We start from the raw sequence: 16,490 nt of genomic DNA on the forward strand, positions 1-16,490 counted from the left end.
TCAGTTATACGTAACGGTTCTGATAAGGTGAAAATTAACTGTTGGAAGACAGCAATATGTGAACCCCTCAGCAAGGACGGCTGAAAACAGCCAAACACCCCAGTATTTCGCTGCAGTTCATGAATCCAGTTTCTATGTAGCAAGAACAATGGGAGAACAGATTAGTTAAGCACCAGCCAATGATGCAAAATAACAGACATGGCCCAGCAGCAACCCATGCACCGTGATCACACAATTACATTATTTCCCTAAATTCTAGGTATTCTGGCATTCCGAATTCCTATCTATTTTTGGCCACCAAGGAGATCTCCAGCAACAGCATCCTTCCAGTACCTGACAAATTAAATCGCCAAAACTGTTGTCAAATGCCACATAAGCACCTCTGGCAAACTATTGTAAAAATAAGCAACTTAATTGCTTTAAGCTTATTAAAAGCGTACTCATTGGGAGGATAGAAGATAGTAAATGTTGTACCTTCACAGTAACATCTGATCTGGGGAAGATCCAGGAAGACTGAAGCTAATAAACCACCTTATGGTATTAGTGGGATTGTTCACAAAAAGAGAAGTGGGAGGATCATGTTATGGCAGGAAACAAAATTATAACCTCTCCGGAGAAGTGTTTCATACCCCGGGATCGTGCCTTTAGTCATGTCTCCTTTCTAAACCCAGATCATTTCAATTCCCTCCATCCCACCACAACCCATCTCAAATATTCTTCTACGCTGCTGGTGACGTCAGGCTCTACCAAGTGGGGTTTTCACCGAGGAAACACATGTCTCACTGACATTACAATTAATTTGGCCAGGAAATACTACACCAAAGGAGACTGTTTGATGCCATCTAGACTTTCGGCTGCCCCAGGAAACCGGGTACTGAATAGTCACAAGATGCAAAGTTTTGTGAAAAGCAAGTGAGAAAGTAGGACACAAAGCAGAGTATTTTTCATTGAGGTGATACTGGAGTCATCAATTTATCACAGTCACAGAGATATTTATTAATCGACTGAGAAGGGTAGACAAAGGTGAGACGTGATGGGGTAGATGAACACAGAAAATAGGATTTTCGTAGATGAAGTCAGGAGAACAATATTCTCAGGCAACAGGCAGCAGAGGGGCAACGTTCAGAGCAGATAAAGGCAAAAAACACACATTCTCGAGCTGTATGACAGCTTTAAATTAACAGCGTCAACTCAGAAAAAGGAAATGAAGATGATTTTAGACAGCTCAGGATAGATCTTGGCACAAACATACGAGGCAGCCGAAAACACGCCAAGCGTCAGCAGGCGGTGATGAGCAGGATGGGGAATAAGGTCCTGGGTGCCACGGTCTCACTTGGGACAACGTGTGAAGCACCGGGACGGTGAACGCAGAGGAGACTCTGATAGTTCAGAGAAGGTAAAGAAAATGATTGAGGGGCTGGAAAATCTCATAGGAAAAGATGCTGAATAACTGGGATTATTTCAGGAAGCAGATGAATGGGAGTAAAAAGACTAAAGGAGATGAAACACTGAATGGCCCAGAGAAAGTAGGTTAGGAGTGTCTGGCGCTACACGTTGAGTTGTTTGAGCAGAGTAGCACAGGCTCCACAAACCATCGGTCAGCTGTGCAGCTTCCAGCTCGCCACGCTCCACCTCTTGGGAGTTTAAGCTTCTCCAGCCCGCGAGGCTGTGATCTGCCCCACGCAGACCTCAGATCTGATGCTGTGTGGCCACGGTTCTCAAACGTTGTCTTTTTGATAGAATTTTTTTTTTTTAAAGAGTCTGACACCACCTGTCCACTGCCATGATCCTGCTTCTTGCTTCCATCTCAACGTCCTCCCTGTTGTCCATACCCACCTCCAGCACGGTGACAAACGGAGCAGACGTCACTGAGCTGTGCAACCAGGGCCACCCCACTGCAGAAGGTCCTGCAGCTGCTGCCCAGAAAGCCGGGACGGGAAGCACGCCCGGCTTCCGCAAGGCAATATAATATTGTAGAAGTTCTAGAAGCACGTTTTTAATCCCAGTTCTTTCTTGTGGTGACCCACTGTTCTTAGCGTTCGCACACAAAACTAAATTTGCTGAACTGCTACAGTGACGTATCGAAGGGGAAGTCCAGAAGCTCATCTCATGTGAGAAGCAAAGTCTCGCTGCTCTGGAGCTCATGTCCTTTTTCAGCTCGTTCCAAGTAATCGCTTTGCTTCAGGTGTCTCATGCATCTATGGTGTGTATTTTAAGGGGCAATGGCTTTAAGCTGAAAGAGGGGAGATTTTGATGGGATCTAAGGAAGAAATTCTTCCCTCTGAGGGTGCTGAGGCACTGGCACAGGTTGCCCAGAGAAGCTGTGGCTGCCCCATCCCTGGCAGTGTTCAAGGCCAGGTTGGATGGGGCTTTGAGCAACCAACCCAAACCATTCTATGATCCTATATTTACGTAAATAATAAATGCTGTGTTTTCAGAAGTAAACCGTCACGTTGGCAAGCAGGCACAGAAGAGATTCAGACAAATGCCAGCACCATCACAAACGTCGCTATTCTTTTGATTTTGTAGGAGTAGAGAGTGGCCTTGTGTTCTCAGATACAGTTTATACCCTCCCGGAGAACAGCCCTTCCCAGCATCGTGTTCTCAGCACCTTCTGGGCATTTTTTATTTATATCTTTGTCAATCCAAACGTGAATCGGTCTTAATTTAGCTTCCTGCCTAGCTGATGGGGGGAAAAAAATGAAAATCTAGCCTATAGCAGAAAAACCTCCAAATGAGCTTTTCAGGTCTCTGCCAGGGGCCTGCAGACACCGCAGGGCACCGGGCTTTGGAGGAGACGGTCCGTTCGACGGAGCTTGGTGCCACAAATGGCAAGGGAGAAAGTGGGAAGAAAAGATTTAAAAAAGAAAAAAAAGAAAAAAGAGAGAATCTGTTGTTTCCTAGGTGATAAAACAAAATCTGGTGGTATGCATGAAATATGCATCTGGTTTCCCAAGGCAAAAAAACTTGAAAATTTCCTTTGAAAAACGAAGAGCTCCACATATTTTTCCATAGGCAGAAATGACTTTCTTCTACCTTTACCTACGGCGAGAAAGCAAACGTATCCACCTCCCGTCAGCGAGAATTTGAAGGCTCTTCACAGACCTTCTATAAACAGAGCTCTAAAAGCTCCACGTCCAAACAGATTCACCCATTATTATTCATCTCAAGCTGTTGAAACTAAGACCCCACGTACTCAAGGTAAAGAAAACTTCACCAGCAGTTATCGAGGCTTTAAGAGCAGCTCCCCGGCTGGTGAGAGTTGCTGCTACTTCACTAGAATGATGTCAATCATCAGCTAAAAAAAATCCACCCTAAAGAATTCAATGGTCAGCAAATAACTTACAGGTCATATGATGACACCGAGCTATGTGGTGTGATGGACACGCGGGAGGGAAGGGATGTCATCCAGAGGGATCATGACAGCTTGAGAGGTGGGACTGTGTGAACCTCATGGAGTTCAACAAGGCCAAGTGCAAGGTCCTGCATGTGGGTCGGGGCAATCCCAAGCACCAGGACAGGCTGGGTGGAGAATGGATGAAGAGCAGCCCTGAGGAGAAGGACTTGGGGTGTTGGGTGATGAGAAGCTCAACATGAGCCGGCACCGTGCGCTGGCAGCCCAGAAAGCCAACCGTGTCCTGGGCTGCATCCAAAGCAGCATGGGCAGCAGGTCGAGGGAGGGCATTCTGCCCCTCTGCTCTGCTCTCCTGAGACCCCCCTGCAGTGCTGCGTTCAGCTCTGGGGTCCCCAACAGCAGAAAGACATGGAGCTGTTGGAGCAGGTCCAGAGGAGGCCACGGAGATGATGCAAAGGCTGGAGCTCCTCTGCTCTGGAGACAGGCTGAGAGAGTTGGGGCTGTTCAGCCTGGAGAAGAGAAGGCTCCGGGGAGACCTTCCAGCACCTTCCAGTGCCTAAAGGGGCTACAAGAAAGCTGGAGAGGGACTTTGGACAAGGGCATGGAGTGACAGGACACGGGGCAATGGATTTAAACTGAAACGGGAGATTTTGATGGGATCTAAGGAAGAAATTCTTCCCTCTGAGGGTGCTGAGGCACTGGAGCAGGTTGCCCAGAGAAGCTGTGGCTGCCCCATCCCTGGAAGTGTTCAAGGCCAGGTTGGATGAGGCTTTGGGCAACCTGGTGTAGTGGAAGGTGTCCCTGCCCATGGCAGGGGCGTTGGTACTGGATGGTCTTTGAGGTCCCTTCCCATCCAAACCATTCTGTGATTCCATGATTCTACTCTGCTGCCATGCCAAGCACATGCTTCCTTTACTGCCCATTTCAAAAAGCCACGCAGCTATGCAGGCAAGCGGAGGATGAAGCCTGACCTCTCTGATAGAAGAGAGTGACCAACAATTTAACCTTTAAAAAGCTCCAAGAAGTTACAAGATAATTTAAAACCCACAAGACTGCAAGTCTATAACCTCGCAGTCTCTCCAGTATTTTCTGATTTCAGCTGAGCTCCTTTTTTGAAGCATCTATGGTAAGTTACAGCTTTCTTCACCTCTGAAAGCACTGAAAGGAACCTTTCAGGCTCAGGAAGAAATCCATTCTATGGTAGGTAACACCTATTCCATCTCCAGACTGCTTTTATTATGGAAGTGCTGGGAGACTGACACAACAAACCGCAGCAGAAAATGGATTTTTCCAGCAAGTAAACACAGTAACAGGATGGATGGAAACAAGGCCTGTTCGTACGCTCAAGGATTTCTTCCTACGCCATAAAGAAAAAGAAACTGCTCAGACACTTGCCTAAAGGCAGGAGCTCTGTGCTTCCCGTATGGAATGGGTTACGGTATGGATCTGTGTTTCAAAAATCTGCTTTCCCCTGTGCTTGCACAGGAGATCGTCCTTCAAAGCAGAATCAGGAGCACGCGAGAGAAATGTCAAGGACTTAAAAGCTTAAAAGTTGCATAACAGTGAGCAAAATTGTACTCCCACACCGGGTATATATATATTATATATATATATATTATACACTCCCCGCACGTTGAATAATTCCCCTCACCGTCATTCCATTCCCAGTCAAACCACCAACAGCATCTTTAAGAACTGAATATTGTATTTTTAGTTATTCCAGTTCAGCTCGAAACAGCAACAACGTGGAACCAGTTCATGACATTATTTAGAAGAGGAATTAGTTTGTTTTCAGCCCAAAACGAAAAAAGCCAGGGTGAAATCCTCCTGTAGCTCCTTGTCTGGAACGTTTGGTTCCAGCCAAACGGCTGCGAGATGGTAAAGAGGAGAGTTGGATTCAGGCTCACCTGATCCTCCTGTGATCCGACCAACACGCACCGATACTCGCTCCAACCACCCCTTCGACCACCAAACTCACTCCTAAAGACGGCACGTTAAAGCACAGGACACTCCCCTGAAACACTTTTCAGTGATTTCGATTTTTGAGATTTCTGTTTTTAGATACGGACATGGCTGTTGTGTGAATGATGTAACTCGGCACCGCTAGCCAAGGGGTTTCGTGATCAAGTGAGATTTTATGCTGCAAAATGAATTTTGTTGTTACTGCTAAATGTAATATTTGCGGAATCATGAACAAAAATCACGCACGTGCTCCACTTCTGGCAAGTGGGGACCGACTGCAATTGCACATTTTTAGAAATGAAAAGAATATACAGCTTCTTAAAAACCCTTGAACATCAGCAGCCCCGGGCAGTCGCTGAAATTGTTGTCTGTTGGCTTTGTAAACTTCAGAATATCCTCTCCCGACAGACATTTAAAACCAACATCATTTAGATCATTATGAACTACCCATAAAAAATTACGCAAGCGCATTTTTCTAATTAGTTTTTTAAAACCTTCCAACCATTTTAATAAAAAAAAAACTCCATTCTGCTATGAAAGAAGTCAGATCCAAACCAGTTACACAGAACCAAGGGAATGGATTCATGTCTCTGACATGAAGGGCCACCGAAGCCTCTCAAACCAAGCACCCTTCGGTGCAAAAGGTTCCCAGTTACGTATCCACCAAAAAAATCACTGACACTGAAAGAGGAGGGGGGTTAAAGCATCTCCAGGATGGCCTCCTCGCCTTCAGCTTCCCAAGACTTCATCTCGAGTGCGAGAAGTTTCCCACCCAGCCCATGTGTCTGCGAGACCACGCACGGGCCCCTTACCTTGCGGACGTGGCAGGAGAAGAGAACGTTCATGTACTTGTCCTTCCGTTTCAGCTCGTTGGCGACGGGGATGAAGGAGTCCGTGGTCTGCGGGTTCTCTGGTTTCTGAAAGAGCCAAGACAGGCACGTAACTCCTCTGGTTTACCCAAGAAAGTAAATTGCATTATGTCACAGCAGGCCAGAGGACTGCAGCTGCACCACCTCGTCCGAAGGCTTCCTCCAGCCTCTGCCTCGTCGAAGAGCGGCGGAGCATCGGGAGTTTTATGTGCTTTCTGAAAAAACCACAACTCTTAACAAAACAAAATGCTTAAAGGAAGGACGGAGTGAAAGGAAGCGATGCAACTTGCCTAGAGAGAATTTCTTTGTTCCTTTTCATTTTATGCTATTTCTCAGCATCCCATTATATCCAGAATTTCAGTTCTACATCGACTTCTTCCCTAGCTCTGGCCATTTGAAGAGCCAGCTGACGGCATTACTCATTATTGTCTAATGCTGCTTGTGATGCTCAAGCCAGGCTTAGGATTCAGAAGAATCACTCCTAGTGCAGTACAAGTCAAAGACTCTGAAACCACACAAACCCATTTACAGAGGAAATTTCAAAGTATTTCTTGCTCCCAAGAAAGAGTCACTTTTGCAAATTTCCACCCTTTTAGCACCCCAAACCCCAGCCGTCGCATCGATCACTTCACTTGTACTCACCAGTGCGATGTAATTCCCCTCCCACGCTCTCTGTAGGCCAATATCAGCTCTGTGACCCTTCAGCACTTCCATGGCAGCGACCTTGGCCCTCAGCTGAGGTAGGGCTTCTGGTGGGACGCTCCGGATGAGTTCACCCGCTCTCCACCTGACGCAAAACACCTGTATCAGTTCTACAGTCTGTACCACGCGTTACGACGACTGGTTCTGCCGGATCAGCACAACGAGGACATCCCTAGACTAGAAATGTCAGGGGAAAAAGAAGCCCTTCCATTGCATCCATAAACCTGGAAACGTCAGTGATCATTTTGAAGTCACATATCACCTCTGACTCCTAACAGATTTGGCAGGTATACTCCCCATCCCGTATCCAGAAGTCAACTACTGGTACATCTGTTTGTAATCAAGTTTTTGTGAGCACATTTTTTGGCTCATTTACACCATCGTTCTCCTTTAATAGCTGAATTTGGCCGTACGATTGAAACCCAACCAACTGTAACATGAAACAGGGCAGGGCAGCCCATCCGTTACTCCAGACCACACTCCAGCCTTCAGCAGCAACACCAGGTCTCCAGGATTAATGCTACAAAAAGTCTTGTAGCAATTAAAATTTGGTAGTTATGATAACTGAGCTTATTCTGAAAGCAGGAGACTCTACCCCGATAGGCCGTGGATGGTTTTCAAGAGACACTTGGGTAAAAAAAGCACAGCTGACTTGATCTAGTGTTGGTGGTAATCCCCTTCCAAGCAGATGGCTGGATTGGAGAAGCCCCGTCCAGCATCATTTTTCAAATTGGAATTGTAACTACTTTGCCTACAACTCACCAGAGGAAAAAGTCACCAGCTTTTCGATATTAAGAGCTTGTAATAAAGGTATAAAATACATCTTCTGCACATAGAATACGGGTGAATGGTGGAACACTGCTTATTCTGCTGCAGAAAAATGCTGCCTTACTAGAAGAAGTCTGGAGGAAGCCGAGAAGATTCCTTTTCTCTTCCCTCTCGTCTAACAGCAGCTGCTCTTTTCTTTGAAACCCAACCAGAAAGGCCAAGGGAAGGAAACACAATGTCCAGCCTGACTAAATCTTTGAAACAGAGTAATTATTTGCCTGGTCAAGGACACCAGAAGCCATCGATATCTTCACCTATGACATGCAGTTAATGTCCTTGAGTTGTTTTTCCAACTTTTTTGGAACGAGCAGTAGCTGCTCACTCCTCTAGGTTAGACTGAAGAGCCCAGAGGTTTTCTTCGTACCTCTGGTAAATGGTCTGGAGTGCCTCTTCGAACCGGCGCAGCACTTTGGGCGGAGCGGGCCACTGCACGTGCTTGCCGTAATCCTTCATCAGCCTCACGTTGTGAAAGCGTTGGGCAACCTCCTGGATGTAGGCCTTCACCTTGTAGCGGCGGTAGTACTTGAGTATCGTGAGGGCAGCCTTCGTCCTCTTGTAGCGAAGGCGAGCCAAGGTGCCCCTCCAAACCTACGAGCCAGTGGAGAAATAGTTTGAGCAATAAAAAGCAGGATATTTTATTTTTTTGCTTTCTGTGTTCCTTCTATACTGCTGAAATCCATAAATATATTGGTTTTAAAGGAAGTGACCCCTCTGTGCCAATCACAGGCAACCAAAACATCACTGAAAAAACACCGTGTTTACCACAGTATCGAGAACCAATTTTAGCTCTGATTAAAAAAAAAAAAAATTGTGTTGGAAATAGTTTAGGGATTATCTATTCTGGCTGTGTGCTGAAAAGTGAGCAAATAGAATCATGGAATGGTTTGGGTGGGAAGGGACCTCCAAGATCATCCAGTCCCAACCACCCTGCCATGGGCTGGGACACCTTCCACTAGATTGGATTGCTCAAAGCCTCATCCAACTTGGCCTACAACACTTCCAGGGATGGGGAACCCAAAATTTCTCTGGGCAACCTGTTCCAGTGTTTTACCACCCTCATTGTAAAAAACTTTTTCCTTATATCTCATCTAAATCTCCCCTCTTTCAGTTTAAAGCCATTGCCCCGTGTCCTGTCACTACATGCCCCTCTAAAAAGCCCCTCTCCAGCTTTCTTCTAGCCCCTTTAGGTACTGGAAGGTGCTGGAAGGTCTCCCTGGAGCCTTCTCTTCTCCAGGCTGAACAGCCCCAACTCCCCCAGCCTGTCTCCATAGCAGAGGTGCTCCAGCTCTCGCATCATCTCCATGGCCTCCTCTGGACCTGCTCCAGCAGCTCCATGTCCTTCTGATGTTGGGGACCCCAGAGCTGAAGGCAGCACTGCAGGGGGGTCTCACAGAGCAGAGCAGAGGGGCAGAATCCCCTCCCTCGCCCTGCTGCCCACGCTGCTTTGGGTGCAGCCCAGGACACGGTTGGCTTTCTGGGCTGCCAGTGCACATTGCTGGCTCGTGTTGAGCTTCTCAGTACCCAACACCCCAAGTCCTTCTCCTCAGGGCTGCTCTCAATCCATTCTGCACCCACCCTGTATTTGTGCTTGGGATTGCCCTGATCCACGTGCAGGACCTTGCACTTGGCCTTGTTGATCTTCGTGAGGTTTGCATGTGCCCACTTCTCCAGCCTGTCAAGGTCCCTCTGGATGGCATCCCCAGAATTTAATAGATCAAACAGAATATGTTCTTATCTTTTTGAAAGTACAAATACAAATAGTAGAAAAATGTCTACTAAAATATCTATCTTTCATAATGTTTACACCCTTCCTGGAAATTACAGCAAAAAATTGAGTGACCAGACTTTTGCATTTTCTACATCTCTTCAGCTGTTAACTGTGTGCTACTAAGAACTGCAAGTCCCAGCACCTGACTTTGTCTTCACACAGCCTACCTCCCTCTGAAGCAAACCAAAGAACACCCAATCAACATCACCTGAACGACAGGCAAACATAGGCAAACCAGTGTTTGCAAAAATAGGCAAACCCAACGACATCCTCCCAACTCGCCGGAGTCGGGCGGCGTCGGCATGAGTCTTGTTTGTGCCCGGAGAGCACCGCGGGCAGAAAACACGCCGTTCTCTGGGCTTCTCCTCCTGACACCCCACGCAAAGAGCCGCCGGGGACTCGGCGCGGGAAGAGCGCCCGCAGTGCCGACGGGACCGTACGTTCCCACCGACCCGGAACGGGAAGAGCCCGCGCACGACAGGCGGGTTTTGCCGTTTCTCTGCCGTAACCAGAGACAGGCGCGTTGGCCTGAGCGCGTTCCCGCCGACACGCACGTCCCGGGGGATTCGCCAACGGCTGCACCTTCCCTCTAACGCAATCCATCAAGATGAAGATTGTCTTTTTGTTTCCTTGCAGAATTCAACTGGACGGATAACGAGCCTCCTGCACACCAGGAGTGCTTCACTGCTCGCGGCCAGCCCTGCTAGACAGTTTAGGTCCCTCTTGAGAAACATCCCACAGCGTCGCCGATGCACATCGAGCCTTCTATTTACAATTAACTAATTACCTGAGGCAACTTCCAACAGGATATTCGCTTTACGAAGCCGGTGTCAAAGGTTCTCTTGACAGCTTTACTGATAATCCTGATGTATGGCTGAGCAAAACCACACGTAGCAAAAGCAGCGGAGCAGATGTGAGGGGGTGCTCTTCACTAGACACTCAAAATTCAAAGAGGAAATAGAGACTTTGGGTTCCAAACCCCTCAAAAGCAGAGGACTCTCTTCCAATCTCTGTTAGAATAACCCCTCCGTGTTCTCCTTCGGCCTCACTGTCCTTGTGAGGGATATCTCCCGTTCACAACAGACACGATCCACGTCGCTCAGGCAGAGACTGGGAAGTTGCTGGAGCACTCAGCACGTCACTGTTGCGTTTGGTGCTCCATAAAGCACGTTTGTGCTCCAGCACGCCAGGCAGAGACACGACCCTACACAACACTGCCCAAACATCTGACAGCGAGGCTCAGCCAACCCAGCCCTCGCTTGTATTTCGGGGCGTCAAACTGACTGTAAATGTGCAGCCTTCAACACCTCATTCCAAGATAGAAACCAGTCCTCCAAACAGTATGAAACCACCCTACACCCTATGCCATTCTGAGGATCGTTTAGCACAGTGAAGGCCAAACTGCAGCTTCTAAGTCTCATATGGCTGGAAGCAGATGGAGCCCAGCTCACTCCTCAACTGTACATTGTATATGGTCGGTAGGAAGAGGAGTGAAATTATTCTGGACAGCAAAGTGCAGGAAAACAAAGCACAGCAAACAACCAGGGGAACAACTTAACATGTGCGCTGGCAGCCCAGAAAGCCAACCGTGCCCTGGGCTGCACCCAGAGCAGCGTGGGCAGCAGGTCGAGGGAGGGGATTCTGCCCCTCTGCTCTGCTCTCCTGAGACCCCCTGCAGTGCTGCGTTCAGCTCTGGGGTCCCCAGCATCAGAAGGACATGGAGCTGTTGGAGCGGGGCCAGAGGAGGCCACGAAGATGATGCGAGGGCTGGAGCACCTCTGCTATGGAGACAGGCTGAGAGAGTTGGGGCTGTTCAGCCTGGAGAAGAGAAGGCTCTGGGGAGACCTTCCAGCACCTTCCAGTGCCTAAAGGGTCTCCAGGAAAGCTGGAGAGGGGCTTTGGACAAGGGTGTGTAGTGACAGGACACGGGGCAATGGCTTTACACTGACAGAGGGGAGATTGCAATGGGATCTAAGGAAGAAATTCTTCCCTGTGAGGGTGCTGAGGCACTGGCACAGGTTGCCCAGAGAAGTTGTGGCTGCTCCATCCTGGAAGTGTTCAAGGCCAGGTTGGATGAGGCTTTGGGCAACCTGGTGTAGTGGAAGGTGTCCCTGCCCATGGCAGGGGGGTTGGAACTGGATGGTCTGGAAGGTCCCTTCCCACCCAAACCATTCTATGGTTCTGTGCTAACACGACTGAAGGCAATGTGCTCCTTACCGGACTCCATCCCCTGCCAGCAGCCACTGTCCTAAGGACGGGGTGGCGACAGAGGCTGTTGCAGGGTGTCTGCGTTTAGCACGTATCTGGGGCTGACAGTAGTCAGCTGTTCTATTACCCGATGACATCTCCTCGCTCGAGGAGGGGAATTGGGAAAAGGAAGACCTGTGGGCTGAGATAAAATCAATTTAATAATTGATATAAAATAAAATGAAAAACAATGATAATAATAATACATACAGACAAGTGATGTATGGTGCAGTGGCTCACCACCCCTTGACCAATATCCAGCCTGGTCCCACTAGTGATCCTGGAGCAGGAAAACCCCCAAAACAGAATTTCAGGACAGAGTGAGTCAGCCTCGGGAGAAGAATGATGGGACAGACCCTCTGGGGATGACGACCGTTGAGAAAGAGAGAGGTCGTCCCCAAAAAACTTAGCAATTTCTAGTGAGCATGATGTTCCATGGCATGGAATACCCATCTGCCAATTCAGGTGTCAACTGCCCTGGCCACGCTCCCCCCAGGTTCTCGGACATGTGGGTCATTAACAAAAAGAGTTGAGAAGTCCTTGAGCATTATGGATACCTGGAAACCACAGCTGGCTACCAACTAAACCAAAGTGTCTCATCAACCTCGTTCTCACCAAATCGGGCACTGCGTCTTCTTAAAAATGCCGTTTACTTTAGAAACGTAGCTTTTCTGAACAGCAAATTGATTTTAGGATTCCATGCCAGTGAACCCAGGACACGGGAGAGCTGGGGAAGCAAGATACGACACGGGACAGCGAAGGGAAAGGTAGGAGTAGGAAGCACAAAGAGCAGTCCCTGCACCACGGCAGAGAACCAGCACTGCTGTACTGGCCTGAGAAACAAAGCTGGTGGGGAGAGAAAGCACCAGTGAAACGGTGAACGGTGGACTGGTACTGAAAACCTGCAGACTGCACACGTATAAAATAATTTCTAACACTTTCCCTATTTAGTCTTTGAATTCATTAGACAGATTGAGGGAAAGCAGCATCCTCTGCATCACACATGCCGTTCCCAGCGTTCCCTTTCAGTGCGCCCAGTTCCAACCGTAGTTTAGTTGCACATGAGGAGCCCACCCCAGAGAGACACGAACACCGCGGCAGCCAGGGCACGAGAGCTCCTGGGCAGCTCAGGGCTTCTTGGAGCCACAAGCTCAAACGGCCTTGCAGAGGGCCTGGGTGCCACCCAAGTGTGTAAGGCTGACCCAAACCTCGCGTTTCCACGTCTGAGGGCGTATCAGATTCGGGAGCTGGATGAATTCGACAGAAATCAGCAACTAGGATAAAATAATTGAGTGTCTAAAGACTACTGAGGTAACCTGTGCTCTTTTTACAAAGAGAAGTGCGGAAGACTTGGATTGCTTGAGACATTTAAACACAGACTGAAGTGTTGCAAAACGGACCTGGGAGGAACACACGGACAGCAAACACGATAAACCGGGTGAAAACCTACTGCCAACTTCTCCGTTTTTAATTTCGTAAGAACAGAAATGAGGAACAAAAGGATTCCAGGATGCAGCTAAACAGCCTTCGCTGCGCCACGAAGGGTCTCGAGACAAGAACGCGCTCGGTAAATTTGCATAAGCTGGTAAAGACTCTGTAGAGCTCCACTTCTGCCCGTTTTTTTCCCTGAAACCATTTTGAGCTGTTTTTAGAGACAGAACAAGGTCTTGATTTCGCTTCCTTGCGCTCGCAGTAGGCATGCTCTTGAGGAAAGCCTCTTGCTGTGGTTATTTTTCACACCAGTCAGACAGCCGTGGAACAAAGGCGCTGTAACAGATTGCCCCCGTGTCCTATCAGCTGCATCGCTGCGGAAATTGGCTTCACAGCAAGAAGCATCACAATTGGTACAAACACCACCCTTCCAAATCCAATTATCCCGCCGAGGCATGGCCCTGGGCTACACGTGAGCAGGAAACTCTTAATGAAAAGCATGTCCTCAAATCAAGTTGTCATAACAGGACAACCTCACTCCTGGTAAGGACCTTCCTAAGAGCCCCAATGGCAGCTCCTTCCAAAAGGAAGGAGAACGTCAAAGATAAAACCAAACTTTTCCCAGGGAATGAGGTACAAATACTTTTAAAATTAATTGTTTTTCTGTCTCAGCGTTTTTCTTTTCAACCCCAGGGCTTGTTTCTCCTTCAGGCTGGCCACCAGGAATGTTGAAGGCAGCCTGACTGCCTGATGGTCTAGCAGCTTCTTCCAGAAACACGGACCCTTCAAACCTACAAACGAGAGGAGAGTGTCAAAGCAACAAACTCCTTGTTCCACAGCTACTTGGTGTACTCTGCACTGGGTAGTTGTGAGCAATGGGTCAGAATCCTACACAAGCCAAACGAGGATGCTGGAACGTTTCCTAACCACACGCACTGTTCTCACACATGAACATTGGGAGAGCACTACCTCTCTCAGTGTACCTTTCCAATTCTTTCCCGTACTTCCAGTTCATAACTCAAGAACGGTAAGCACTGTAAAATGAAATAGAATCATAGAATCACAGAATGGTTTGAGTTGGAAGGAACCTTCAAGGTCATCCAGTTCCAATCCCCTTTCCATGGGCAGGGACACCTTCCACTACACCAGGTTGCTCAAAGCCTCATCCAACCTGGCCTTGAACACTTCCAGGGATGGGGCAGCTTCTCTGGGCAACCTGCTCCAGTGCCTCAGCACCCTCAGAGGGAAGAATTTCCTCCTCAGATCTGATGTAAATCTCCCCTCTTTCAGTTTAAATCCATCATCCCTTGTCCTGTCACTGCACACCCTTGTCCAAAGCCCCTCTCCAGCTTTCCTGGAGACCCTTTAGGTACTGGAAGGTGCTGGAAGGTCTCCCTGGAGCCTTCTCTTCTCCAGGCTGAACAGCCCCAACTCTCTCAGCCTGTCTCCATAGCAGAGGTGCTCCAGCCCTCGCATCATCTCCGTGGCCTCCTCTGGCCCTGCTCCAACAGCTCCATGTCCTTCTGATGCTGGGGACCCCAGAGCTGAACGCAGCACTGCAGGGGGTTCTCACAAGAGCATAGAAAAATCAAATTTCCAGAGCTAAGTCTATCATGGCATTTAACAGACTGTCATATCGCAAAAGCTACTTTTCTGTTATAAGCTGGAGAACAATAGCAGAGCCACGGCCAAATACATGAGACCCGCATGCCAAAAACCCAACAGAAAGAAGATCTGTGCATCCAGGATGCTACTTTCTTTCGGCTCTCTGCACCTAAAATAACGTCCAAGTCATTTTCACGTCTAGTTGAGAGAGGATTCAACAGCTCCCATGCTTTCCAAAGCTCCACCACCAGCGAGCAGCTTTCAGCTTGAACTTAGCTCAAAGCTACGCACCAGCGAGCTGGTAGTTTCAGCACTGGCATTTAGCAAATCCTGCACGGACAGGGTGAACAAGCCGGAGAATCGCAGTGCCTCGCATCATTCCTCCCACAGGCAAGAATCAAAGGATACATCCTTTGCCACCTTTCTGTGGCTTTTACTCCTGGTTAACCTGGCTCCCATAGAAACGAGACTAAAGATAACCCTGTCCTCGTGTGACCTCTTGAGATTGCCCTGATATCTTCTGAATCTCCAGCCAGCTTCAACCAAATCTGACAGAGGAACAGAAGACTCAAAGAGGCAAGTCCATATATCTTTCAGGAAAAATCAACAGCAGGGTAGAACAAGCCTCAAATTAGAGTGACATTGCTGGAAACGCTTCAGAATGAGCTCAAGAGCCATCTGTTTTCTTCCATCTCCAAATCCCAACCGGCACACTCCAACCTCCTAGCCGGGCAGAGCCCCACACGACTGTGTGCCAAGCCAGATAGGTAGAGGATACCAGAAGGATCTGGCAGTATTTCATGGGGATGATGAGGTGGAGATGGGGGCAGGACACAAGGGAAGGAGTGGAGGATATGGTGAGGAAGATCGGAGAGGACTGGCAGCGAAGCAGTCACAAGAAGAAAACTGACTGTTGTCCTTGTGGGGTGCCAGCAGTGTAGGACAAACCCGGAGGAAGCCAGGCTTGCAGAAAAGCTTCTTTGATGGCAATTTTCCAAGTGGCACACTGAAGAGCAGACTCCAGAGTGATCGATTTTGCCATCAGTGCAATGCCTAGTGACCAAGCAAGAGACCTGGTGCAGGACACGCTATGGAACAGATCATCCTCTACAAGAAGAGCTGCCCAAGGAGACAGGGCAGGGCAGGGGGTCAGAAGGGGAATTAATGGCAGCATGCGTTGGCTCCCCAGTGTGTGCATGCAGGGAAGGGGACCACGAGCAAATTAAGGGCTCAAGAGCAGAGACTTACAAGCAAGGTCACATTGCAAATGGAAAGAAAAGGTCTTTCTAGGTTTTGTGTTGTTTGTTTTTTTTTTTTTAAATTAAAACTATTCCCCCTTATCCAGTCCTCACCCACAGTCTCTTCACGTCCCTCTCAATACCTCTGCCTTTTCCTCTATGCTTTGTCCTCCTAAAGGTCAGGTGAAGACAAATGAAGAGGGCAAGTGAAATTACGACTAAATGGCTTGGAGGATGGATAGAGGAAAAGGAAAAGGCTGGAAAGCAAAGTCTGAACAACACAAGAAGTTCGGTCAAAACTCCTGAACGTTAGAAAGAGTATACATCCTGGAAGAGTTCAAGACCAGATTGGATGAGGTTTTGAGCAATGTGATCTAGTGGAAGGTGTCCCTGCCCATGGCAGGGGGGTTGGAACTGGATGATCTTTGAGGTCCCTTCCAACCCAAACCATTCTATGATTCTATGATATTTCTATGGCTGCTTCC

General features: G+C 48.3%; 1 protein-coding gene across 2 annotated transcripts in view; it reads right to left on the reverse strand.

Annotated features, from left to right (window-relative positions):
* Positions 1 to 16,490, reverse strand: part of MYO1D (myosin ID) — a 171,542-nt gene that overhangs the window by 71,378 nt on the left and 83,674 nt on the right. For both annotated transcript variants that reach the window (XM_086626387.1, XM_086626388.1), the window contains exons 17-19: positions 8,081 to 8,304; positions 6,829 to 6,973; positions 6,130 to 6,234 (exon numbers count right to left, since the gene is read on the reverse strand). In XM_086626387.1, the coding sequence (XP_086482513.1) occupies positions 6,130 to 6,234; positions 6,829 to 6,973; positions 8,081 to 8,304 (474 nt within the window). The remainder of the gene's footprint in view (positions 1 to 6,129; positions 6,235 to 6,828; positions 6,974 to 8,080; positions 8,305 to 16,490) is intronic.

The sequence above is a fragment of the Tauraco erythrolophus genome, chromosome 25 (assembly GCF_009769465.1).
Source record: "Tauraco erythrolophus isolate bTauEry1 chromosome 25, bTauEry1.pri, whole genome shotgun sequence".
NCBI lineage: Eukaryota > Metazoa > Chordata > Aves > Musophagiformes > Musophagidae > Tauraco > Tauraco erythrolophus.